The 22,697-nt window shown below is 45.4% G+C and overlaps 4 protein-coding genes across 4 annotated transcripts; 2 read left to right on the top strand and 2 right to left on the bottom strand.

The window, feature by feature from the left end:
- Nucleotides 1-3,849: 3,849 nt before the first annotated feature.
- Nucleotides 3,850-5,105, bottom strand: N7484_006748 (uncharacterized protein; the record flags this gene model as incomplete). The annotated part of the gene is made up of 6 exons (XM_057117166.1): nucleotides 3,850-3,883; nucleotides 3,930-3,947; nucleotides 4,006-4,092; nucleotides 4,218-4,338; nucleotides 4,611-4,950; nucleotides 4,998-5,105. The coding sequence occupies 6 exons, from the start codon at nucleotides 5,103-5,105 to the stop codon at nucleotides 3,850-3,852; spliced, it is 708 nt and encodes a 235-aa protein (XP_056973049.1).
- A 5,505-nt stretch (nucleotides 5,106-10,610) lies between these two features.
- N7484_006747 (ergosterol biosynthesis ERG4/ERG24 family-domain-containing protein) lies at nucleotides 10,611-12,253 on the bottom strand (the record flags this gene model as incomplete). Its single annotated transcript, XM_057117165.1, has 5 exons — nucleotides 10,611-10,846; nucleotides 10,901-11,223; nucleotides 11,276-11,392; nucleotides 11,442-11,556; nucleotides 11,650-12,253. The coding sequence occupies 5 exons, from the start codon at nucleotides 12,251-12,253 to the stop codon at nucleotides 10,611-10,613; spliced, it is 1,395 nt and encodes a 464-aa protein (XP_056973048.1).
- A 1,404-nt stretch (nucleotides 12,254-13,657) lies between these two features.
- Nucleotides 13,658-14,900, top strand: N7484_006746 (sterol 24-C-methyltransferase; the record flags this gene model as incomplete). Its single annotated transcript, XM_057117164.1, has 2 exons — nucleotides 13,658-13,881; nucleotides 13,967-14,900. 2 exons carry the CDS (start codon nucleotides 13,658-13,660, stop codon nucleotides 14,898-14,900), a joined length of 1,158 nt encoding a protein of 385 aa, XP_056973047.1.
- A 394-nt stretch (nucleotides 14,901-15,294) lies between these two features.
- Nucleotides 15,295-18,548, top strand: N7484_006745 (ABC-2 type transporter; the record flags this gene model as incomplete). The annotated part of the gene is made up of 2 exons (XM_057117163.1): nucleotides 15,295-17,069; nucleotides 17,243-18,548. 2 exons carry the CDS (start codon nucleotides 15,295-15,297, stop codon nucleotides 18,546-18,548), a joined length of 3,081 nt encoding a protein of 1,026 aa, XP_056973046.1.
- Between the last annotated feature and the right edge of the window lie 4,149 nt (nucleotides 18,549-22,697).

Here is a 22,697-nt window from a genome sequence, read left to right as displayed (position 1 = left end):
ATACGGTTAGAGGTAGATTTCAACATCCTAAAGAGCCAACAGGGGTCCTCGTTGAACTTCCTACAAGTAGAGCCGATCTATATCACTACGAGTGATAGTCAATATGCCGTGATGTAACCGACCGGGGTGCCCGTTGACTGTTTCGCGAGCGGGGCAGGTAGATGTACATCACTAGTGTCGATAGTCAATATCCCAGGGTGTAACCGACAGGGATCTCCGTTCAAGATGTCAAACATCTAAATGGATCCACTAAGTCCTGATTCGGTTCAACAATCTCTATCTCTATGTGTGGGAAGCGGGGCCTCTACTAAACATTGATGGCATTATAGAGGACATACACATTGCTTTTTGGAAAACCCTTATTCTTTACACGATTTGATTAGTGTAACATTCACTATCAGTCATCATTACATATCCCCAACCCAGTGGCGGGCCGTTATATAAAACAGGAATCCCTGAACGTCTGGAAATCAGATGATCACGATGATTTCATAATAATTACTTCACAGGGTGTCCTTGTGGATCGTTCTACTGGGCTTCGCTAGGGAAACAACCGCACGGAATTTGCATTCTTATACTAGGTAACGTCAGCAGTCTCGGGTGTGTATCAGTGGGCCAAGGCAAATTGGTATATAGTGGTAGTGAAATATCATTTATCTCATTAGGAATCTGACAAGGGTCTCCGTTAAACGTGGAGATATGTTCAACTTGTTTGCAAATCACTTTATTTACCCTTTTTGAGAATTGATAGAATTGTCCTACATAGACATCTTTCATTTTCGGTGAATACCATTTCTTAGACATTGCTGCGGGCTAGATGGTCATAATCTATATCATTATAGAGCGGCGAAAATATCACCTGTCTTATCTTTATCTCATAGATATATCGCTCACAAAAAGTGATGTTGAAAAGTCCTAAAGAATGATAGGCTTGTATCATTGCCAATCTTAACCGGTTTTATCTAAATTCCGAAACAAATTATCAATCACATATTGGAAGTAAGAGAGATGTCGGCTGATCATTGCCGTGAATGGGATATATACACGATGGAATACAACAATAAAGATATTTTTGACCACCCCCCGCCTTCATCAACGTTCAGCATCACGGGAGTAGTGCGCAGCATCCCACCAATTTTAAGAACGCGGATCTATCTAAGTCGTTCGCAGACAATGAACGGAGACGCGCGTATTGTAAGCTCAACACGATCGCCTATTATTCATCATCGAACCAGCATATTGTGATAAACTTATTATCGATATAAGTTAATCCTAACCTGAGAAATTTTTAACGGACACCCTATGGTTCGTGAAAGGGCATGTCGGATTCTAGCCGCACATTCATTCACTCTTCTGAAAACCGTTGATCTACCACGCTTGGTACTACGTCAAAACAGACTCTTGCTAGCTCTAAACAAAACGGTGGACTCAAGTAAGCAGAATTTAGATTTATGCATTGACCAGGAACCGTCTTAGCATGAAGTCAACCAAAACTTGCCAAAGTAATGCATAAAGTCACATTCATTATAGGCTTCCTGCTGTCCCGGCCATAAAAGCAGAAAACATGACATTGTTCGTCACGAAGACATTCAACCCCGTCGATGTCGCAGAAATTGACACTGATGGAGGCGTGGAGGGATCTACCAGGACAGTACTGATGTTTACTGCTGGGTATGGTGGGAGATGAATGTCACTCTCTCGAACTTCCAAAACTTGCAAAAGTTTCTGAATTTCGATTATTGCCTCTTTCTTGCATTGAGCTGCCTCGGCCATATCCGCCAAAGTCAGTCTATTGCTGACAATCATATCATAGATCATTCGTATTTTCCATCGCGGCAGGGGGGTTGAGGTTTTGTACCGCGACCTGAAGTAGAATATGTTTTGCTCCGGCGCGGCATTCGGACTGATTTTATGAACGGCTCTCGGGCTTAAGTGATAAAATTGGAGGGAGAGGCGGAAACTTTGACTTCTGTGAAGTAGGTCTCCCTTAGATCTGATGAATAAGGATGTCTCTTTTAAATTGTAGTTGCAAGCTATAATCACAGACTTTATTGCATTAATGCATTCGGCTCCTAATAATCCAAACGTTGAACGCGAACCGCCCGTTAGTGTGTATGCTTACAGACTTAGCTAAAAAAAGGGTATATTTTATTAATTGACCAAAAATGTTTACAGCAATCGTTCACTTCCTGTAGTCAAATTGCTAGTGACAAGCATCTATTAGACCATATGAGAGCCAAGACGGAATGCACATCGACATGAATATAGCCAGCTGCTTATAATACTACACCATTAGCTAACGTAACCGGTAAGCGAGTCGGCCATGTAAGCCAGCCAGCCACCCCAAAACACATAGTTAATATGATAGATTACAGCCTTGTATCTCAACAACAACGCTTTTAGACTATACCAAACTCTCGGAACTATTGCTTTAGGATGATAATAATTCGACATAGAAGTCTTGTTAAGTTTTTTGTAGAATTTTACAACGTTACCATAAAATATACCACGATTTGGTAATTTAATCTTCAAATCTATACAATTGACTTGACCCGATAAGGAGACTATTCAAATTTCAGGAGTATACTTCAAATGAAAAAGAGAATATCATGTCATGAGGAGAAGTCAGCCAAAGCTCTGGTTGTTGAGATATAAGGCTGTAATCTATCATATTAACTATGTGTTTTGGGGTGGCCGGCTGGCTTACATGGCCGACTCGCTTACCGGTTACGTTATTTGTACGTTCATATATTACGTAAGATGTAGAAAAACGGTGGTGGGGGAGACTGAGCATTCCTAAGGACGGGCATATTAGCCACTAAAAATTGTAACACGAACAGGATAGTTACCAAATTTACACCGCGTGACTAATCAGTTTGGTTAACTAACGACACATACCCCTACTTTTGGCGTTTTGGGACACTTGGAGTTACAGTCAGTAGCGAAAACAGCTTCCTTCCCAACCACTGCTTTTCTTTTCTTAAGACCCACTGACAAAGCCTTAGCTCAGATCTTGATTTGCAACAGTAAGTTGAGGGACGGAGTAAAATGCGCCATCTATAATACTGTATCCCCACTGTAATCTTCCGCCTGGTACTTCAAACGTTGCGCGGTAAACGTTGATAATTACGGTACTCGATGGGGAGCATATTTACGGCGGTCCAGTCAACAACGATCTACGTTAAGGCCCTGGCAGTGGGTCGCGAGAAATAAAGGCAGTCTGTAGGGAGGGTTTGGCAGAGACCCGGGACAAACGCCCGCCTCTTGCGATCGAAGGTAAAACGTACGTCACAATGTGGATCGATTATTAGGATAAATGACATCCGTCCATTCATCCATTCAAATTCGGTTTTGAAATATAAAAAACTGATCTCATCGTATTTCAAGCCGTAGCTCTCAATTTATAATTTAAATCTCAAAGATAGAAATAATGATATGTAGAAGAATATTTCCCAGCACGACCTCTCTTGCCGTATTTTGAAGCTGGTCCCTATTTTGAGCTGAAAGCATTCTTGGGTGAACAACTCATTTGTCATACGACTCTCTTTAGTATCATATCAATCACAAAACGTTATTTGTACTATGTTTTGCACCCTTTAATTCGGGTGTGGAGCCTTCGGGCGCGTTGCAAATACCCCATTAACCTTTGTAAACAACTCCTTAGACCATTTTGTTAAGCTCTCTATATATTCCAAATTTCGAGATATTTCTTCTTTAACTTGACTGAAAAGCTTTAGATGTTAGCTGCCGCGAAATTTGCTTCTGAGGCTTTCATACCGTAAGTCTATATCATGCCTGGTGCGAGAAAATATTAGATGAACGAACAGTTGAATGTAGGATCAAAATGAATTAAACATACCGTTTGGACGTTTCCTTTAGCACACTAGTTCTGTCAGCACCGAACATGGATCGATATCACGGAAACAAACCCGATATCCCGTTCCAGACTGGTTTTCGTTAATCGGACTATGCGTAAATCATAGGTCTCCGTAATTATAGTCTTACCTTTCGATTTTTTTATTCAAAGGACAACAAGGGGTTTCCAATGTGGGTAGCAGAACCGGAGAACCGATACACTTCTCGCGCTCTTCTCTGTTAAAGGTTAAATTTGAAAGAATGCAATCGGTAGCAATTAGCCCGACCTCTGGGTGTTTATCTCTATCTCGCTTTTCTTCACTATTAGTGTAACGGTATTGGTATACGAAGGTGGAACAAACCTAGTTAGAAAGTCTGATGAGGGAGCTACACACTCGATTTCCCATTCTGATAGACCATTTGTAGATTCTAGAGCAGTGATCTCATCCAAATATTCCAGCCATGCATCTGGTTCCATTTTGTCTGTCCAAGATAATTATATTAACAAAGACTCGTTCAAACATCAGGGACCTTGCCAGTGGGAATCTATGTCCATTAAATAGTTCAAGTCCTCTTCGTTCCAGAAGGAATCGTCAATGTCGTAAATGTCCATTGATGAGGGGTCATGGTCTGATATTGGGCCTAAGGGTTCACCCTGGTCCATATTATGCATCTGAGTCTCCGTTGAACAGACTGAGCCGGCAGGTGGAAAAAAGATTTTTCTGTTGAATTCTCCAACATTGACGTATTCTGACCCAGGTACGCTGTCCTATCAACCGGGAGTTCATCTTCGCTAAGAATTGTATTGAGGATATCGTCATGTAGTGTCCATTCGTTGGACGAAGATTTGTCCATCTCATCGTCTGAAAAAGGGGCAAGTTCAGGTTCAGGATTGAGAGCTAGGTATGCCTCCTTAGCAACCTGCTCTTCCACTAGGGGAGACTTGATTTGAAAAACCCTGAGCGATTTGCGGATCTCGGGAGTAAGTTGCAAGCGCTCTAGAGCCTTATCGACACATTGGAGCACTGTACGCGTATTCGAGCTTTGCTTGGAGATGGCATCAATGCAGTGTCTATGATCATTTGAAAATTGAATCTAATCGGTCAGCGCTTGACAATTTCGTGCAACAGGAGTTTGCCTACCATTTTCGACTTCCCGCCCATCTTTCGAGTAAGCCGGTTCAGTATGTTAAGCAGCTCTTGTTCCTCACGGTCGTTCGGAAAGAGCTGTTGCTGGCGGTGATCTTGCATGATGTGAGTTTCAGTGGAATGGATTCAAACCGGGCAACGGCTACGGAATCCGTGGTTATAAACACATTTGGTTCTCTCCGAGCCGTAGTCTTTGATGCATGCCTACTATCCAATCACGGGATAGGGCGGAGGTGATAGGCATGTGCTAGAAGTGCATATTTTGGGGGCCATCTTATAGTAGTAATGATAGGCGGTCGATCTTGTTGACCAAGCGCCGTATGCATATAAAAAGGTGGGGGCTAAATTTAACCCATAGCCTTGCTTTTTTCTTTTTTTTCTCTATGAAGAACAAAACCCAAGGGATAAAGTCCTGTCAAAGAATGGCACAGAAACTCGGAAGCTGCTTCCTGACTTCCATTTTTGACACCAATGCACAGCGACAAGCTATGGGGCATGAATCCCCGGCAGGGGATCAGGATTAATTTGAACCCTGGTCGTGGTTATCACGCGAGCATGCTCCGCTAAGCGACTAGAAGCCAATAGAAACTCCTTTATCGTCCAAATCTAATTTCTAGAGTCTGGACCGTGGTCGAATGGCGGGGATATTGGGCTTTCTGAGAAGTGTAATTCTTCCAGGGCCAAGCGGGCCTGTGATTCTACCTCCATGGCATCCAACACAGCATCCCGCAGTTGATTGGCTATTTCCTGAACTGTAACAAGTCTTTCAGGAGAAGCCCGTCTCTCTGTTTGGAGGAAAAGAAGTATTTCATCGGATATGTCGGCAACCCTATGACGCAACTCAAGTAGGATTGAATAACATGTTCTGAAAAATCGATTCAAAGCCCGCTGCCGCCCAATCTCGCGGACTAACGCAATCTCCTCACTCATATTGGATGGCAATTGCCCATCACATTTTATCGGGTCGAGCGAGGTTTCATATAATTTTTGTTCGGGTTTATCATTCAGATAAGATAACAGCTAATACATGGTTCATGCACCCACCGTGTTGAGAAATCCAATCCACACCGGTGAACGTCTGAACTGCCGATCTTGATCATCCTATAATACAAACGCCGCCTTGTATCTATTTTAGCGATCTAGAGCACTGAAGTCTCCGAAAATCATGCGGCTAGTTCGAAGATTTAAGCTAAGCAGGACAATCAAGAATTAGGAAGCAATCATGACCATCTGATCTTTCTTGTCATTTATTAGCTTTTACTGATGAAATTGATGCCGGGCAGTCGTGTAGCGAAATCTACTTCCTCCCTAATGACTGCTTTCCTTTTTTCACAACCCACTTCTAAGATCCTAGTAGATCTTACATTGACCGCCCAATACCAATTTGGCGTCAATCTATCATACATAATACAGTCAATAGCGAAATCAGCTTCCTCCCTAAAGACATCTTTTATTTTCTTAGGCCCCACTGCCAAGGCACTAGGGTGAATATTTATTTAACGGGCATCAATACAAAGTCGACTGCTCAAGGTATTAACAGGTATTTAAATTTAGAGTTACGGTTCCAAGTTTAAAGTACAATACATTTAAATTGTGTTTCGATTTGGGTCAACTCGAGTACTGGGTGATGCACGTGACCAGGTTCCTCTCTGTGGAATTGGCTTTTAAAATCCACCGGTAGTTACGGCCCTCAATTTACTGACTGCAGGCATAATTTGACAGCAAACCCTTGAAAGCGCTGTGCAAATCAACACTTTTACATTGTCATGGCACTGATACATACTTGTCGTCATATTATCCTATTCTTTCTAAATTTGTTGGGAAGAAGACGCAAGTTTGTGAGGGCCCTCAAGATTAGATGCTGACATTTACCCTGAATCGGGAATAGCGGTGGATCATGTTAATAGAATACCGTGGAATGTCAAAGACCCACACATGCAAACAACACAAACGTCAAGGAGTGAAACCGATCTGGCTTGGTTAGGGCGACCGCGGCTTTGCTGATCTTCCAACTACATTGCACTCTCTAGGGCATTGTCACTACTCGACGAAGCTGACAGAACACTGTACGACCCAACACGTCAATTTTCAATCTCATCTATATCCTAACACGGGCTGTTCACCCCTTCTGTTCTTCGCGGTCGCTCTGTCTAGGTAAGGTTGAACGGAAATTGATCGAAATGAAGGATCAGCTGGAGAATCTTTTTTGTTCGTGCCAGTTGATTTTGATAGATTCTACTTCATCGCCCAGATGACGATTTTCTCTCGCAACATCAAACCTCACGACTGAGCCAGATTCCACTACTTCAATTAAACGAGTGGGAAGAAGGAAGTTTATATGATGAACTACCACCTAAATATCTCCATTATTCGATTGTGTGGAAGGTCACCCTGAATAACAAACCCGTGAGAAAAAACACGGAACAGGACCTGGTTTTGGCTCGGTATTATTGGCGTTTGTTTTTGGAGCCTAAGTCAAACGAACTTGTAGGCAAGAACTTTCACCATAAGAGTGTTGAACTAGACGAGACAACGATCATTGTATCGGTGAATCATCGTAATCAACCGGATCTCACCCTTTCCTGTGTTAATACTGATGTTGATTGGTCTGTCGTGGAGAAACAACTCCTCGCGTGGGATGATTGTTTCCGAGAAGGGAAGAAGCTAACGCTAAATATGTCATTTAACTATACCGACAGCAGCAATGCCCTTAAGTCCGGCCTAAGATCCACGGATAAAAGAGGCACTTCATCTGCACCCTAGCGCATGCTGCTAAAACGTCATGAAGATATTAATGCTATAGAGGAGGCCACTAGGCAGCCTCCTGTATGGGACCATGTTTATAGTCTAATACGTTGCTCTAGCCGAGCGCGTGAGCTAGGACTAGACATCGCCAAAACCCACAAAGCCCAAAGCCCAACCCGACCCAACCCACAAATGGGTCGGGTTTTGGGCCCGTTGCTCGGCCCATTGTTGGGGGCCCATTGGGGGCCCACTAGTATACAAACAAGACAAACATTTACTATTTCTAGTAAAAAAGCAAAATATACAGTCTTTTTATGCATTTCCTGTATTACTCAGCAGATTTATGAGCGCCAAGACCAGTTTCATGTAAAGTTGGGCTTTTTGTGGGCCCCCATGGGCCCTCATAAAAAGCCCAAAGCCCATAGTGGGTTGGGCTTAAGATATATATAAAGCCCAAAGCCCATAGTGGGTTGGGCTTTGGGCCCGACTCTGGGCCCATTTTCAGGTTTTGGCGATGTCTACCTAGGATCAGCAACACCCTACGATGGACCATGGTTACTAACAACCATGAGTACCCTACGATATGAAGGATCCTGAGGAGCTCAGGGTCTCAGGAAATCAGGGATCCTAGGAAAGGATCACGTGCCGACTCATCGGGCGATGAGTCCCGGACTCATCGAGCGATGCGACGAATTAGATATATAAGGAACGGTCATTACCACAGATGTATTTAGTTCTTCGCGTTCAATTACACATTGTTACTTGGAACCTACAGTTCTAGCTTCACACTTGTTTCGTACTTAAGACAACCCACCCTACTAGGAGAGGTATACTTAGTCTCTTGTCACTTGACACAGATCCTAAGCATAGCTTAACTAGGCGCTACTATCTAGCACATTCCGAGCCCGTGTAAGGCCTAACAGCAACGGTACGATTGCGACTAAGACTTGAGGACGAGCCTCGACGTACGTATAGCACCACTACGAGCGATACTCACTGTGAGTAGACATCGCCAAAACCTGAAAATGGGCCCAGAGTCGGGCCCAAAGCCCAACCCACTGTGGGCTTTGGGCTTTGTGGGTTTTGGCGATGTCTATGTACGAATACCAGCAAAATCATCGCGTGGTTTGGCTGACCTTTACTAGGTGTAATCACACGTTCAACTATCCTCAGATCCAGGTTTTTGTCATATTCGTCCAGAAGACTCCACCTGGTACTATTCGCGTCTTCCGGGAATTAGAGCCAGTAGTTAACCTTCTTATGCTTGGGCATGTCACGTGTGATCTCCGAAAAGTCATGTTCGATAAGGACGTTGGTCTTCTTAGATCGGGGAAAATGGTGTCCGTCCGCGAGGATGACGAGAAGGCCCTGGCCTCCCAATGGGAAATTTCCTGGAAGCCAGTTGATGTCCAGAAGGTTGCAAGTCAAAAACAGACTGACTTCCTCAGCTATTGTAACGTTCTGGTAACGTAGCACTAACTCAACAGCCACCTTATTATCCTCTCTCCACTTCCATTGTCTTCCCTTGATGCTTCATCGTCAGAAAGCTTCTTCATCTTGTTTCAGCATTCGCATCTGCTATTTGCGTCAATGTAACACTCGTCTATCACCCCTAGCTTTCGTAAATACGACACCCGGAATGAGTGATCCGCGAACATTTGTTTCTTCTTTTCCCTCGTGCTTCCTTTAGCTGCAGTTTGATCACTATATTCCCAAACGGAGTAATGATCGAAGAATCAGTAATAGCACATTCTGATATCTGTTGAGTTTACCCTCCTGAGAACTCCATAAAAAGGCCGTCATACCGCTAGTTGAGCGTGGTCCCCGCGCGGCTAAATATTCTCCACTAAAGTCAGGTCCAAAAGAAGACCTGGAAACAGAGCGACTATCAACACCCGGTCCTAACATGCCTGAAACCTTTCCTGAAGCACACCAGTCCGGTTCCGATACGAGAATAGGTCAATTCTCTCCACCTTGTGAAGATGCAGCCACACTTATCGCAATCCTGGCAAGCCATCCAGATATCCGTGACGTGCGATCCCAGCTTGGATGTGACTCGGAATTAACGTGCATGGTAAAGAATATGTCGATTTTCGAGATACTTGACAATTTCCGGAAATGAACTTTGAAAAGCCCGAAATAGTATACGTGGACATGTGTCTTCTTACCTTCCACGACAAACCGAGAAAAGATCGGAAGATGCAGTCTCCACAACAAAACCACGTCGAGAAATGTGACCAACATACTGATATTATTGGCTGTTTCTGAGATGATGAGTGGGCCTTGCCGATGCCTACCAATAATATTAGCGCCTAGACTTTAAACCAATCAAAACCCTGTTCTGTCACCCTCCACTATCCACCAGAGGCGAGAGAGCTTATCGACTTCAAATTGCCGATATGCCCAGCCTTCATTTACAGCGGATGCTGTGAGTCGTTCGTTTCTCTTGAATGATCTAGGTTCTCGGCCAGTACTGTCTACAGAAGGTCCGACCATACAAGGCGCCCACCGGAGCGCAGTTACTGTTGGCTGCAGCACCCTGTCCGACGTGGAAAATAAGCAGGTCTTCTGAGGAACTAGTACCGAAGCAAACGGCTCCTTCATTTCAGTTCTCTTGCGTTTGCGTGACCGCGTCGTATCCGTCCCCTCATTGACTGCTTCCACGATCATGCTTTCAAAATCCCGGTAACTGTAATCATGGCGAGGGGCCTTCCGAGCTTGTAAGCCAGGTGGCTTAGGGCTGGCAATTCCTGCTGGGTTATTGTCTTAACAGTGGGAGTCAGAAAACATTATGGCGTTATAAGTCTGTGAATCTGTGTGTTCTTGAAAATACTATTCTGCTGACTTAGCCCCAGTATAATCTCAGAATATACCAGGTACCATCCTCCATCGTACTCTTCGCTGGTAAGCATCCCAGCTGGGTCCATACTTGGCAGAGCACCGCTTCTCGTCCCTGTAACACCGGTGAACCAGCATAGTAGCCATCCAGAGAAAGTAGATGTAGGGAAGCAAATGTGTCCAACCACAGCAAACGCATGTACAGAAGGAGAAGAGGATGTCCCCAACATAGTTGGGGTGGCGCACAATTCCCCAGAAGCCTAGAAGAGGGCCTCTTTCAGCTACATATGCATGTATCGAAAGTGATTACATACCCGAACAAAGTAAAGGTGACTCATGATTTGTGCCATCCGTTGTGGAATATTGGGCTCGAATCATTTGGGCCTTACTGCCATCTATTAGGCAGTTTCCGTGCGTCTGCCGGAAATGATGTTTCTGATAGTTCGATAGTCGGAATAGTGCGTAGCTGGAGACGCCAGCAATAAGAATTATGACAACTGCGCAAGGTGAGAGCCGCATGGGATGCGAGGATAGGTACTGGGCTTGCGAAGTATATACTACGGGCAGCCAAACCGCGGAACCCCATGCTAGGGCGAAGCCAAAATGGTCGTGGGCAATGTCAATTGTTGCTAGATACCTATGGACTTTAGTGACACAAAATGAAGCAGATCCGCAACATGAAAACATACCATTCTTCGTTGAGGAAGAAATCCACCACATATATAACATGGAAGAATATAACCAGCAGCATCGAATTGGATACTTCACCATAACTCTTGTATTGTCGAGCCATGAACGAGATGTCACTGTTATAGTGAGATACTCAACTTATACAAAGTAGCAAGTGAGATATACATTACCACCCAGGAGTTCATCCCCAGTCGACCAACCTGGAACATTTTCAGGTCCCAATGGAGCCCTAGTCGAGGATTCAATTCAATCCCTGCTAGGAAGTCATGACAGATGGAACCTAAGCTAATTAGCTTGACGTTTCTTCAATGACTCTCCAACCAGCACAAGGAGATAATAGGCCATGAGCCGGCCAAGGGTGAATAGAGCCTACCACTGAACCTCTGGTCACTGTTATGGCTGGGCCATATATGAGCCTTCAGATACGCCAGAGCTGACAACGTCAACCCATACAGGTTCGCGACGACTATTATAGTCATCCAACTTTGGGCTGCGCTCGCGATGGCTTCGGCACCACCAACATACGCAGCTACCAAGACTACCCATATCGTGACAAGCCATGAGCTGAGCCCGTTCAAGCAATACGACAGTGTATGGCCACCAGGTGTCGAGGGTCCGTACACTATCTTCCCTGGAAGAACGGAATATAGTAATGCCTGTGAAGCAACCCAGCCGAAATAGAAAATTGCAGGGCGGAGGAATACAGCAGGAAGATATTGTTGGAAGAAGCCTTTCAAGGACTGACAGGCTAGTAGATCCAACAAGCCATGCTGTAATGAGCCGTCAAACCGCTCGAAGCAGATGCAGAGGAATATCACGAACAACTGCACAACATTCATAAACAACATGCTAAGAAGACCAGAAATCGTCGAAACATGACTTCGACGACCCCAGAGCGCGTTGTCTATTTGGGGTCGCTTGCCGCCTCCTTTTAGATATACTCGTGGCAGAGTTGCGATAATATCAGTGGGCGACATATTGTTTCGGATCATATAGCATCGCCCCACAGCCAAAAAGGTATCAGTGATGATGTTGCTGACAGAATGAATGCCTCTTGAAAGTAAACAAGGTGAGCAGGAGCTTTAGTAAAAGCAGCAGGATTTGCAAGTGCTTGAGCAGAATCTGCTGAGTCGGAAAGATACGAGGACTTTAAATATTCTGACGCCAATGATGACGCAGACAGACATCGTGGTGAATTTCGTTTCGATCGACAATTAGTGATGTGTCTACTGCATTATCGCATAGTCTGTCTGCAGCGATAAGGTTGTTTTTTTCATATCATTGAAGTGTTGACCGCTAGTCATATAGAGTGTATTTTTATTGGGGTTGCCTCACGGTTGCGCATCGTCACCTCACGGATATCTACACCGACATTCCTGAGGGCCTTTTCTCTCCTGAAACTGCCTCACGAGAGTCAGTTGCTTGCCTTTAGTGGTAGCTCGTCATTTTCTCACGCAGTCAAGCTTCGAACTTGTTCCTCCCACCTTTTTTTCCTCTGTATATAGAAATTACTTCAATACAGACACATTGACTCCCAACAAAGGAGCCCGGAGGGGCTCTATCTGACGCTATGGTCTAAGACCGCAGCGGCAGGTGACCCGTTACGGCCAAAGTATACTTCTTTGTCCCCCTTGACTGCGCGAGATTATTAATAAAGCATAGTTTATTTCTGTAGTAGTTATATAATCACTGGTCGTCCATTCGGCCGGGTGATTTGCAGTCCCCTTGACTTGTTACACTAATAATCAACGTCACACGGCTTTGGAGGCTTAGGGTTGCTTCATGTATCACTCAAGCTAAGTGCAAGCGGTGTGCTTATTGTTTACATGGGATGTTCTAGAAAATTGACTATTTTGCGAAGACAGCCACAATTGTAAGAGTCAAATATGCATAGTAGACAGCAAGGTAAGGTCCATCGAGCCGCGCGTGAACGACACAACTGAACAGTTGAATAGCGTATCGCTTCACTAACCGTAGCTTTCAATGACCTTGGCAGCGCGTAATTGGGTGCATTGTACAGACCCTTACTGACGCAAGGTGATTGAAAGTAAGCTCTAGCAGAAAACCGCTTCAGACCCTTGCTTCTCGAAGCAAGGGCTCCATAACTTTAGATGGAAAGACCTTGTCACCTCAGCCAAATAGACGACGGAATACCATGCTGTGCAAAGCAGCGGTCTAGGAATTAGACGACAGTCTACCTCGAATCACTCAACAGTGGCGGAACTCCCTGAGGTTTCCTTCTCGAACACTTGCAGCACGAGCTCTCGGTTCGAGGAGACAGACAACATATAAATCCCCTCGCAGCTCGCCTCGCTGGGTCATTGAAGTAGTCTGGTCATAGGAGCGAAGCTTTCTACCATCAATCACCTTTTTCTTTTCCAATGAAGGCTAAGGCTTCGGAAGAAGCCCCGCTTCTCAAGTCGGTCCGCTCTCTCAACGAGAGGTCGATCGAATCGCGCGGTGGTATCGTTGCTTTATGTGCGAAAAATCGTATGACCCATAAGTCAACGGTGGCGAAGTATTTTGAGTACTGGGATAGCAGCCCAGAGGGCGCCGAAGCCGTCAGGGCCATCCGGAGCGCAAACTACGATGCCGTAGCAAAGTGGTAAGAGATGCCCCCGCTGTCTGTTCCAGATTTCAATAGAACAAAACCTTGTCTTCATCCAATAGAAATGTTATACGACCAATAGCCTTACTTTGAAATACTTCTCCAGCTACTATGATACGGTCACGGATATTATCGAGCATCTATGGGCAAGCTCCTTGCATCTTTTTACCCTCAAAAAAGGTGAAACGATGCGTGAAGCTGCTCGTCGTCATGAGCATAGCCTAGCCTGTTACGCTGGGATCATAAGGGACGCATACGTTCTCGATGTCGGGAGTGGAGTTGGAGGCCCAGCCAGAGAGATCGCTCGATTCACAGAAGCAAGAGTCCTGGGGATCAATTTGAATGAGTACCAGATCGGCCGCGCTATTCGGTATACCGAACGGGATGGGTTGAGCGACAGAGTCAACTTTATTAAAGCAGACTTCATGAAGATGCCCCTGCAGTCGCAGTCAGTTGACTGTGCTTATTCGATTGAAGGCACATCCTACGCGCCGAACCTCGAAGGTGTCTATTCTGAGATTTATCGAGTACTGAAGCCAGGGGGGAAGTTCGCTGCTTACGAGCTCATTATGACAGAAAGGTTCGACAAAAATAATCCCACGCACTGTGCAGTTCATCTCAATCTTGAAAAAGGCATGGGTATTCCCAACATGGTACGTACGTCTGACGCCGTCGATGCTCTGAGGCGCGCGGGCTTCGAGGTTGAGATAGCAGAAGACCTTGCAGATCATTACAGCGACATTCCATGGTATTACCCATTCCGACTATCCTTCAAATGGATGTTTTCACTCAGTGATACTCTTCGTTGTGCGTATATCACAGTTTTGACTCGCTCGCTGCTAGTGGGGGGATTTGCCTACTATTTGGCCATTCTAGGCGAGTGGTTTGGTATTCTGCCGCCAGCAACAATCCAGGTGCTCCTGAACTTGGCGGACTTGAACGTTGCCCTTGTAGAGGGTGGTGAGAAGGAGATATTTACGCCCGTTTTCTTGATCGTGGCGCGAAAACCTTATTGAATCAGCGAAAAGGATGTGGTCTGGTGTGTTGTGTTGTCATTTCAGGCTGAAACTAGGACATGCTAATGGTTTACGAATATCTTCCATCCTTGTACGTCCAAAGAGAGAGGGCTAGAGAATCAGAATTTATGAACCGAAGGGTGTCATATTACGCGGCCAATTTTATGCACCATTTGATCACGCACGTACATACCTTACACCCCTTGCATATCAGCTATCTATCCCTACGCAATCATCCATATTGGCGTAACTATGACCCTCCGACAGTGAAGGTTCTTTCCCTTATTTAATTTAGATCAATCACGAAACCTCCGTGGTTGCGTATTACGTCCTCATTATCCGCTAGTTGAGAATCATCCGTCGGGAGACCCTTACAAGCTCTTCAAGCAGAATAATGGACCCAGTACACTTCGAAGGGACCAGTTCCCTCCTTCCGCCGGTGTTACCAGTTGAGATAGTGATTTCGAACCTTTCAGTGGCAACCACAAAACGGCGCACGGATTACCCGAACAAAGTTCTCAACCATCAAGCACAGAGTCCGCCACGAACAAAACAGCTTTTGCAAAAGATAAATGCCCAAATCCCCAGCGGTAGCGTGACTGCAATTATCGGAGGAAGTGGAAGTGGAAAAACCACTCTGTTGGACTGTATCACTGGGTACTTGAGTGCCAAACAGCTCCAGGTAGAAGGGTCGGTCTCATTCAGAGGTGAACTGAGAGGTGCTACGTTCAGAGCAGGGTATACCACCCAGTACGAAGCACTACTACCAACTCTCACTGTACGCGAGACATTGACGTTTGCTGCGGATCTTCGACTGCCATTACCAGATCCCCATGAACGAGCCGCCATTGTTGAGCAGGTAATCCACGATCTCGGGTTGAGCCAATGTGCAGAGACTAAAATTGGGACCATGTCTGGTAAAGGATGCAGTGGAGGCGAAAAAAGGCGAGTGAATGTTGGCATTCGCATTCTCGCAAATCCTTCATGTATTCTGTGCGATGAACCCACAACAGGGTTAGATTCTGCCTCCGCCTACCGGGTTATAAGGGTTTTGAAACAGCTTGCTCAGCAGGGTCGGACTGTGGTACTTTCCATCCATTCACCTCGGAGAGAAATTTGCGACTTGTTCGATCAAGTGTTACTTCTCTCCGACGGATGCCTCCTTTATGGTGGCCCTTTGAGGCAAGTATCCGCTCACTTTGGCTCATGTGGGTTTCCTATGGCTTCAACGAGTAACCCTGTGGATTTCATGATCAAACTGTCTGCCACAAATGCCACCACGGCCGAAAAGAATGCTTCTGCCAAGGAAACAGTCAGGTACTTGAAAGAATGCTGGGAGATCTCACACCTTTGCAGTCATGTTCCCAACCCTTTCACCTCCGAGGTTTCAATCCGAAATAACCTGTCTTTCCCTCGCAAGCTCAAGGCATTGACAATGCGCACGATAAAGACAACTTGCCGTGAACCACTGGGTGTGGCAGCTGTTTTACTCATGTCTGTCACGTTAGCCTTATTTACTGGCCTAACATTTTATCAAGTAGATGAGAGTCTACAAGGCATCCGGTCACGGGAGAGTGGTCTTTTCGTTGCGAGCCAGTTATATGGCTACCTTGTGCTTCTGTTCGAAATTTATAGGCTCTCCCTTGACGTCCAGGTATATGACCAGGAAAGGTTGGAAGGGGCGGTTGACACTCTCACATTTTTGATCAGCAGAAGAGCGGCTAAGCTTTTACTGGAGGATATCCCGTCCCCTTTGTTCTTCTCATCGATTTTCTACTTTATGGTTGGCTTTCACAAGGAGACTGGAGAGTTCTTGATATTCGTCTGCTTAATCACCATCACGAATTACATCACAATCGCCGTTGCCACGATATGCGTTGGCATTTCCCGCAACTTTGCTACGGCCAGCCTCATCGGTAATATTTTCTTTACGTTTCAGTCGATGGCTTGTGGGTACTTCCTTCCTGTACGTCGAATCCCTGCCTATGTTGCCTGGACCAAATGGGTAACACCGAACTTCTATCTCTTTGGTGCCCTATGTTCAAACGAATTCATTGGCCTCAACCGCCATTCGGCCCAGGGACGTGTCTACGGTTGTCCCTATTCCCACGACCCTTTCAATACCGCATGCCAAGAATACACCGGGAAATATGTAATGAGAGCGCTTGGGTTTCCTCAACCTTGGATATGGCAACCTATCGTGGCTCTCTTATCATTTTTTTTGGATTCCATGTTATCGCCACAATGACACTAGAATACTTCCATGAGACAGGGATTCGAGTGGCTCTGGGACCAGGAGCAATCGAGCGGCCAATCGTGACTGTTTCTGCTAATCAAACCAGAAACACCCAGGTCGCAGAGCTTTCGCCACAGATGACAGTTCAGCTCCATTCTTTTGGGCTAGAGCTTGTCCGGAAGAGGTCACCACGTAACTTATGGTATCGAAGGAATCTTGAGAGGCGTCACGTGATTCAGTCCCTAAATGTACAATACATGTCGAACGAGCTGAATATTGTTATGGGCCCGTCTGGAAGTGGGAAGTCGACTCTCCTTAATGTGATTGCTGGTCGTTCACCAACTCCCTCATGGACTACGGCTTACCGGACTTATGGCGAAGTACTGTACGGCGGTAAGAACTTGCTGCCTCGCGAGATTCGGACTATCAGCTGCTATGTGCCTCAGGACGACAATTCACTTTTGGCGACACTGACCGTTCGGGAAACGCTTGCATTTGCCGCGGCACTAAGACTGCCCAAATTGGCACCGGCCGGAGGGAAAGTCCAGGAAGTGGAGCAGTTGATCCAGTCCATGGGTCTTGCGCATTGCTCAGACACAGTCGTTGGCAGCGTCCGGCTCAAGGGAATCAGTCAGGGAGAGCGGAGACGGCTTTCAATTGCGATTCAGCTTCTGACAGACCCAGAGGTATTGGTGCTGGATGAACCAACCTCTGGACTTGATAGCTTCACCACATTCTCGATAATTCGTATGCTCCAAGAATATGCTTCAAAGGGCCGAACTGTTATCCTCAGCATTCATCAGCCGCAACAGGAATTGTTCGAACACTTCACATACCTCATGCTTTTGTCGTCAGATGGACATATGATCTGTGCTGGTCGCAGTTCATCCATTCTAGCTCGCATCCAAGACTCCGCCAGGCAAATATTCGAGCAAGGCATTAATCCGGCCGATTTTATCATGGACCTGGCCGTTCACGGAGATCTAACCAACAGCACAGAATTTTCCCGTGAAAATCTTTTTATAAGTGGTTGGGATACGTTTTCGGAGGACTTCGGCACTGGAAGTCAAGCTAACGTCTCCAATGACATCGGAAACGTGGGGTTTAGACGGGGACGGCAAACCAGCCCTTTTTACGCAGTACTCCATATTTTCCTCCGCAGAGCTGCATTGAATCTTTGGCGGCAGCCGTTTCTCATGGCAATCCGCATCACGCAGACTATTGGCGTTGGTATCGTCCTATCGCTCTTCTTTGGACGCTTGCAACACGGCATGCAGGACTTCCAGACTAGTCTGGGTCTAATACAACAATTTGGGGCACTTTATTATGCTGGTAGGGAAACCATTCTGCTAGACGTTAAGCAATCCGTACGGTACGGTTCTTCGGGTACGACTGACACTCCCAATACTTAGGTTTGACTCAAAGCATGGCTCTATATCCAAGTGAATATGGTCAATTCGTCCAAGAGCATGCCGACGGCTTCTACACTGAGGAATGCTTTGTGCTACAGTATACATGCCTAGAAGTTCCCCTGGAACTGTTTTCGAGTGCCATTTTCAGCGCTCTGGTTACATGGGTTATCGGTTTAGGTCGATCATGGCCCAGTTTTGCGGTGTCCTCATTCAATGCTCTGTGCATAGTGAATTGTGGCGAATCTGTTGGAATTACTTTCTTCAGCATATGCCCAAACCAAGGGCTATCGGTTAGTATCTCATCTGTGGTCTTGTTTTTATCATGGATTATCGCAGGCATCATGAATCCGAACTTGCCTCAATTTCTCCGCGGGCTGAGCTATTTATCGCCTCTCAAATACTCAACTGCTAATCTAGCAAGTTTTATGCTACGTGGACAAATCTTTCACTGTACGGAGTCACCAACTTCCTCATGCTCCGATCAATCAGGGACAGAACTTCTTGCTAGATATCATTTGAGCGCTGAGCCAGAGATCAGCCTCATTTCACTCGGCGTCTGTGCGATCACATACAGACTTATTGCGTACCTGTCTATCAAATTAAGGCACCTTTCGAGCTAGCTGGCCGCTCATAAAGCAAACTCTAGCAGGTGTTAATGACTCTATAGCCTAAGATATGCCTAGTAGACAAAGCTACCTTCGTCTCCGTTATTACTCGATTTTTTTCCTGCCATTCATCCAGTATCCCCTAGCTACCTGCAATAGATTGAAGCTGGGGTTCGACGCGCTATTTCTTTATTTCCAATCCACCTCGACATTATTGAGTTTCTATACAATCACGAAGCAGCTTCTGACATTCATACAGTAGTTTTCGAATTCAGTTTGACCGGACATTCTTTGGACTTAATTCCCGGAAGTTGTATCCTAATGTTACGCGGTGCTAACTGGTCACAATGAGTATCGCTCGTATGGTCCGTTATACGTACGTCGAGGCTCGTCCTCAAGTCTCAATCGCAACCGTACCGTTGCCTGTAGGCTTTACACGGGCTCGGGTCTATAGATTAGACTCTTGTTGGTCTGTGCCAGGTAGTGCGCCTAGTCAAGCTATGCTTAGGATCTGTGTCAAGTGACAAGAGACTAAGTATACCTCTCCTAGTAGGGTGGGTTGGCTTAGGTACGAAACAAGTGTGAAGCTAGATCTGTAGGTTCCAAGTAACAATGTGTAATTGAACGCGAAGAACTAAATACATGTGTGGTAATGACCGTTCTTTATATATCTAGTCCGTCCTATCCTTCGATGGGGTCCCATCCTATCCTATCATGGGATGAGATGGATGCCTGATCACTGAGGGTTGCTTCTCACGTGATATCCGTAAATGCCATGTTGTTATGGAGTATTAGCTAATGTGCTAGGGCGGCTGGTTTCGGCCTGCCGTGAACCGTCCCGTAGTGTAATCGAGTAGAAATAGTAATTCTCAAACGAAATTCTTGTTCGAGTCGGCCCTTCTTGTTCTCAGTCCGATATAGTACATAGCTGTGGATATGCAAGCTGCCACCTAATGCTCTGGCTGATGGATTGAGCCTCGTAAACTAGAAAAATTCCATTCTAAGGAAAAACGGTGGTCTTCACATGGCTCCTTCTGATCTCTCATGTAGTATCTGCAGAAAAGTAGGATCGAGCTGGGTCCCTATGTTTTCGAGGTTCAATTCTGGCACGCTGTCTAGCTTTCCAATGAGAGAAGAGGAAAATGAATAAAAAACAAAAGATGGCACCAAATATTGTGCTTGCAATTATTCCGAAGGTCTTTAACCTATGAGAAACAGGAGACGCTGAGGTTTGGGTGTAATACGGAGGATTATTTGGAGATGTGGGACTATTGAATGCATTGCTGTCTTCATTATCCCTAGTGCTCAAAGTTGGTACGAATGTTATCATCATCGACGGGGACTGCGACTCTATAAAGGATGTCCAAAAGATTTTCCGAGTATTGACTTGGTTTTTTCCCATTGTTTGGAAATTATGTCCGGGATCTGTCTAGTTACCAAGGAACATAAGCAAACTACGGCAAGTCTGCCAATGTATACCAACGGAACTAAATATGAAGCAACAACAAGGCTTTCTCAATTCAAACTTTGAAGTGTAGGTATGAATCTCTCATAGATCAGGGACTTAGAAAAGACATTCTCTCCGTTGATTATTGACCAGGCTGTCATATCTGCTGTGTTGAACTATGACGCATAGCCTTGCTGTTTCTAGTGTTCTGTGGCTTGACACTGAATCAATACTTCCGAACTTGAATGAGGCCCGCATTCCATCAATGAAACGTTTACGGCTTTGCCAATGAAAGAGAAACTGATGTCTTCTTTTGTCCTCTCAGCCCATGGACAGGTCGAGTCAATGGAGAATGATACACTTTGTAACGCTGGAATACTTTGAAGGTATATAATGATTTGGTGGGGTACACAGCACCCGAGGCTCCAGCTATCAAGGTCAGAGTGGTGCTTAGATCTGCAGTCACAAACAGACATACTTGAATAGATTCAAGCTCTTGCTAGGTAATCTAAGTAGAGCTGGGCATATCTCTGACAATAGTTGGTCAAGAAAATCTTGGTGATATTCCGGGCAGTGCGGTGGAACGTCTGTGGTTGAAAATGGGAGGACTGTGCGAAAACCGCAGCGGTTTTGAACAAATCTTTTATTCGCTTGAACATTGACCACCCTAATATACTGGCGTGTCTGATTGGAAAGGCCACTTTTCGGAATGTGAAATCTATACAATGCCCATTCGCTCTCCGCGTAAAGAGTGATACTGTGAAATAGACGGGGGGCAACGGCCTGGCGCAATAGCTTAGATACCACGCTACATTGGCGACGAGTGGATTGATCCATCTATTATTTTTAGTAATCCGAGTATCGTTGACCGGTCACTTGAAGCACCCACGCTGTCAGCTAGTTGGTAAAGAATCTCAATTGGTAGACTCTCCATCATAACTGTCGATGAGCTGACAAAATTGAGAGGGGGTAATCTGTGATATTTATTTAAGTCAAAGACCAAATTGAAGTCCAGTTGAACACTAGGCATGTAAAAGCTTTAACGAAAAACATGGCTGGTCTTTATTATCATTCCAATTTTGACCGCTAGCTTTTCGCATATGCCTTCATCATTTGAAGGCACACGAATACAATGGCGAAAATAGCTTCCGCCCAAAAATTGAGAATCACGCTAAGCGCCCCAGCACCAAGACATCATCGATTAGTATGAACTCTATGGCTGTTTAAACTGAACGAAAACATCGAAATATACTATGAGCCGGCATGATACAGTCGATAGCGTAATCAGCTTCCTCCCTAGACACAGCATTTATTTTCTCGGGATCCACTGCCAAAACCTTAGCGCAGATCGGGTATTGAGGCCTACCGTAAAATGCGCCATGTCAAGTACCGTAACAAACAACGTTTACCGCCCACATTCAGAGCACTGGATGTACTATTACGTAAGGATATACAGTACCATACACGGCGCAGTTTACAACGGCCCTCAACTTGGCACGGCCTGATCAATGAAAGATCTACGCTAAGACCTTGGCAGTGGGTCCCGATAAAAGAAAAGCAGTGTGTAAGGAGGAAGCTGATTTCGCTACCGACTGTACCACCTTTCCACTATCGACTGTACTGGCGGCAAGAGTCATAGCGTCATTACCAAGCTGGCCGAGGGCTTAGGAATAAGGAAGGTACAATTGCATTTGGTATGGCTGTGCATTCTAAAGGACCGATACAATACCACAGGCCGACAGTGTTAAAGTCACCTCACTAATTCAAGACAAGTCCCAATGGTTCTCGTCTTAAGCTTGTCTGATAGCCAATAGGGATTCAAAAATTGGCCGCTTCATAATATTCAATATAAATTCACCTGACCGCCGGACTTGCTCTAAACAATTCTCTGGCTGGACTAAGTTGAGCTCTTTGTCACATAAGACCCAACCCTTTTTTTCCCCCATAAAGCGAAATGCAGATCTATTGACTTTTTGAATGGCGATTTTGTTATCTGTGAAATGGAGGGGTGTCTTAATATTCCCATATATACGAAATATGACCGACGTGGGTTCAGATACTGGTGCGCCAAGCCCGCTGGTAGATTCGGTAGATTCC

Source organism: Penicillium longicatenatum (assembly GCF_028827895.1).
Source record: "Penicillium longicatenatum strain IBT 33135 chromosome Unknown contig_3_segment0_segment0, whole genome shotgun sequence".
Taxonomy (NCBI): domain Eukaryota; kingdom Fungi; phylum Ascomycota; class Eurotiomycetes; order Eurotiales; family Aspergillaceae; genus Penicillium; species Penicillium longicatenatum.
This window is presented reverse-complemented; position numbering and strand designations above follow the sequence as displayed.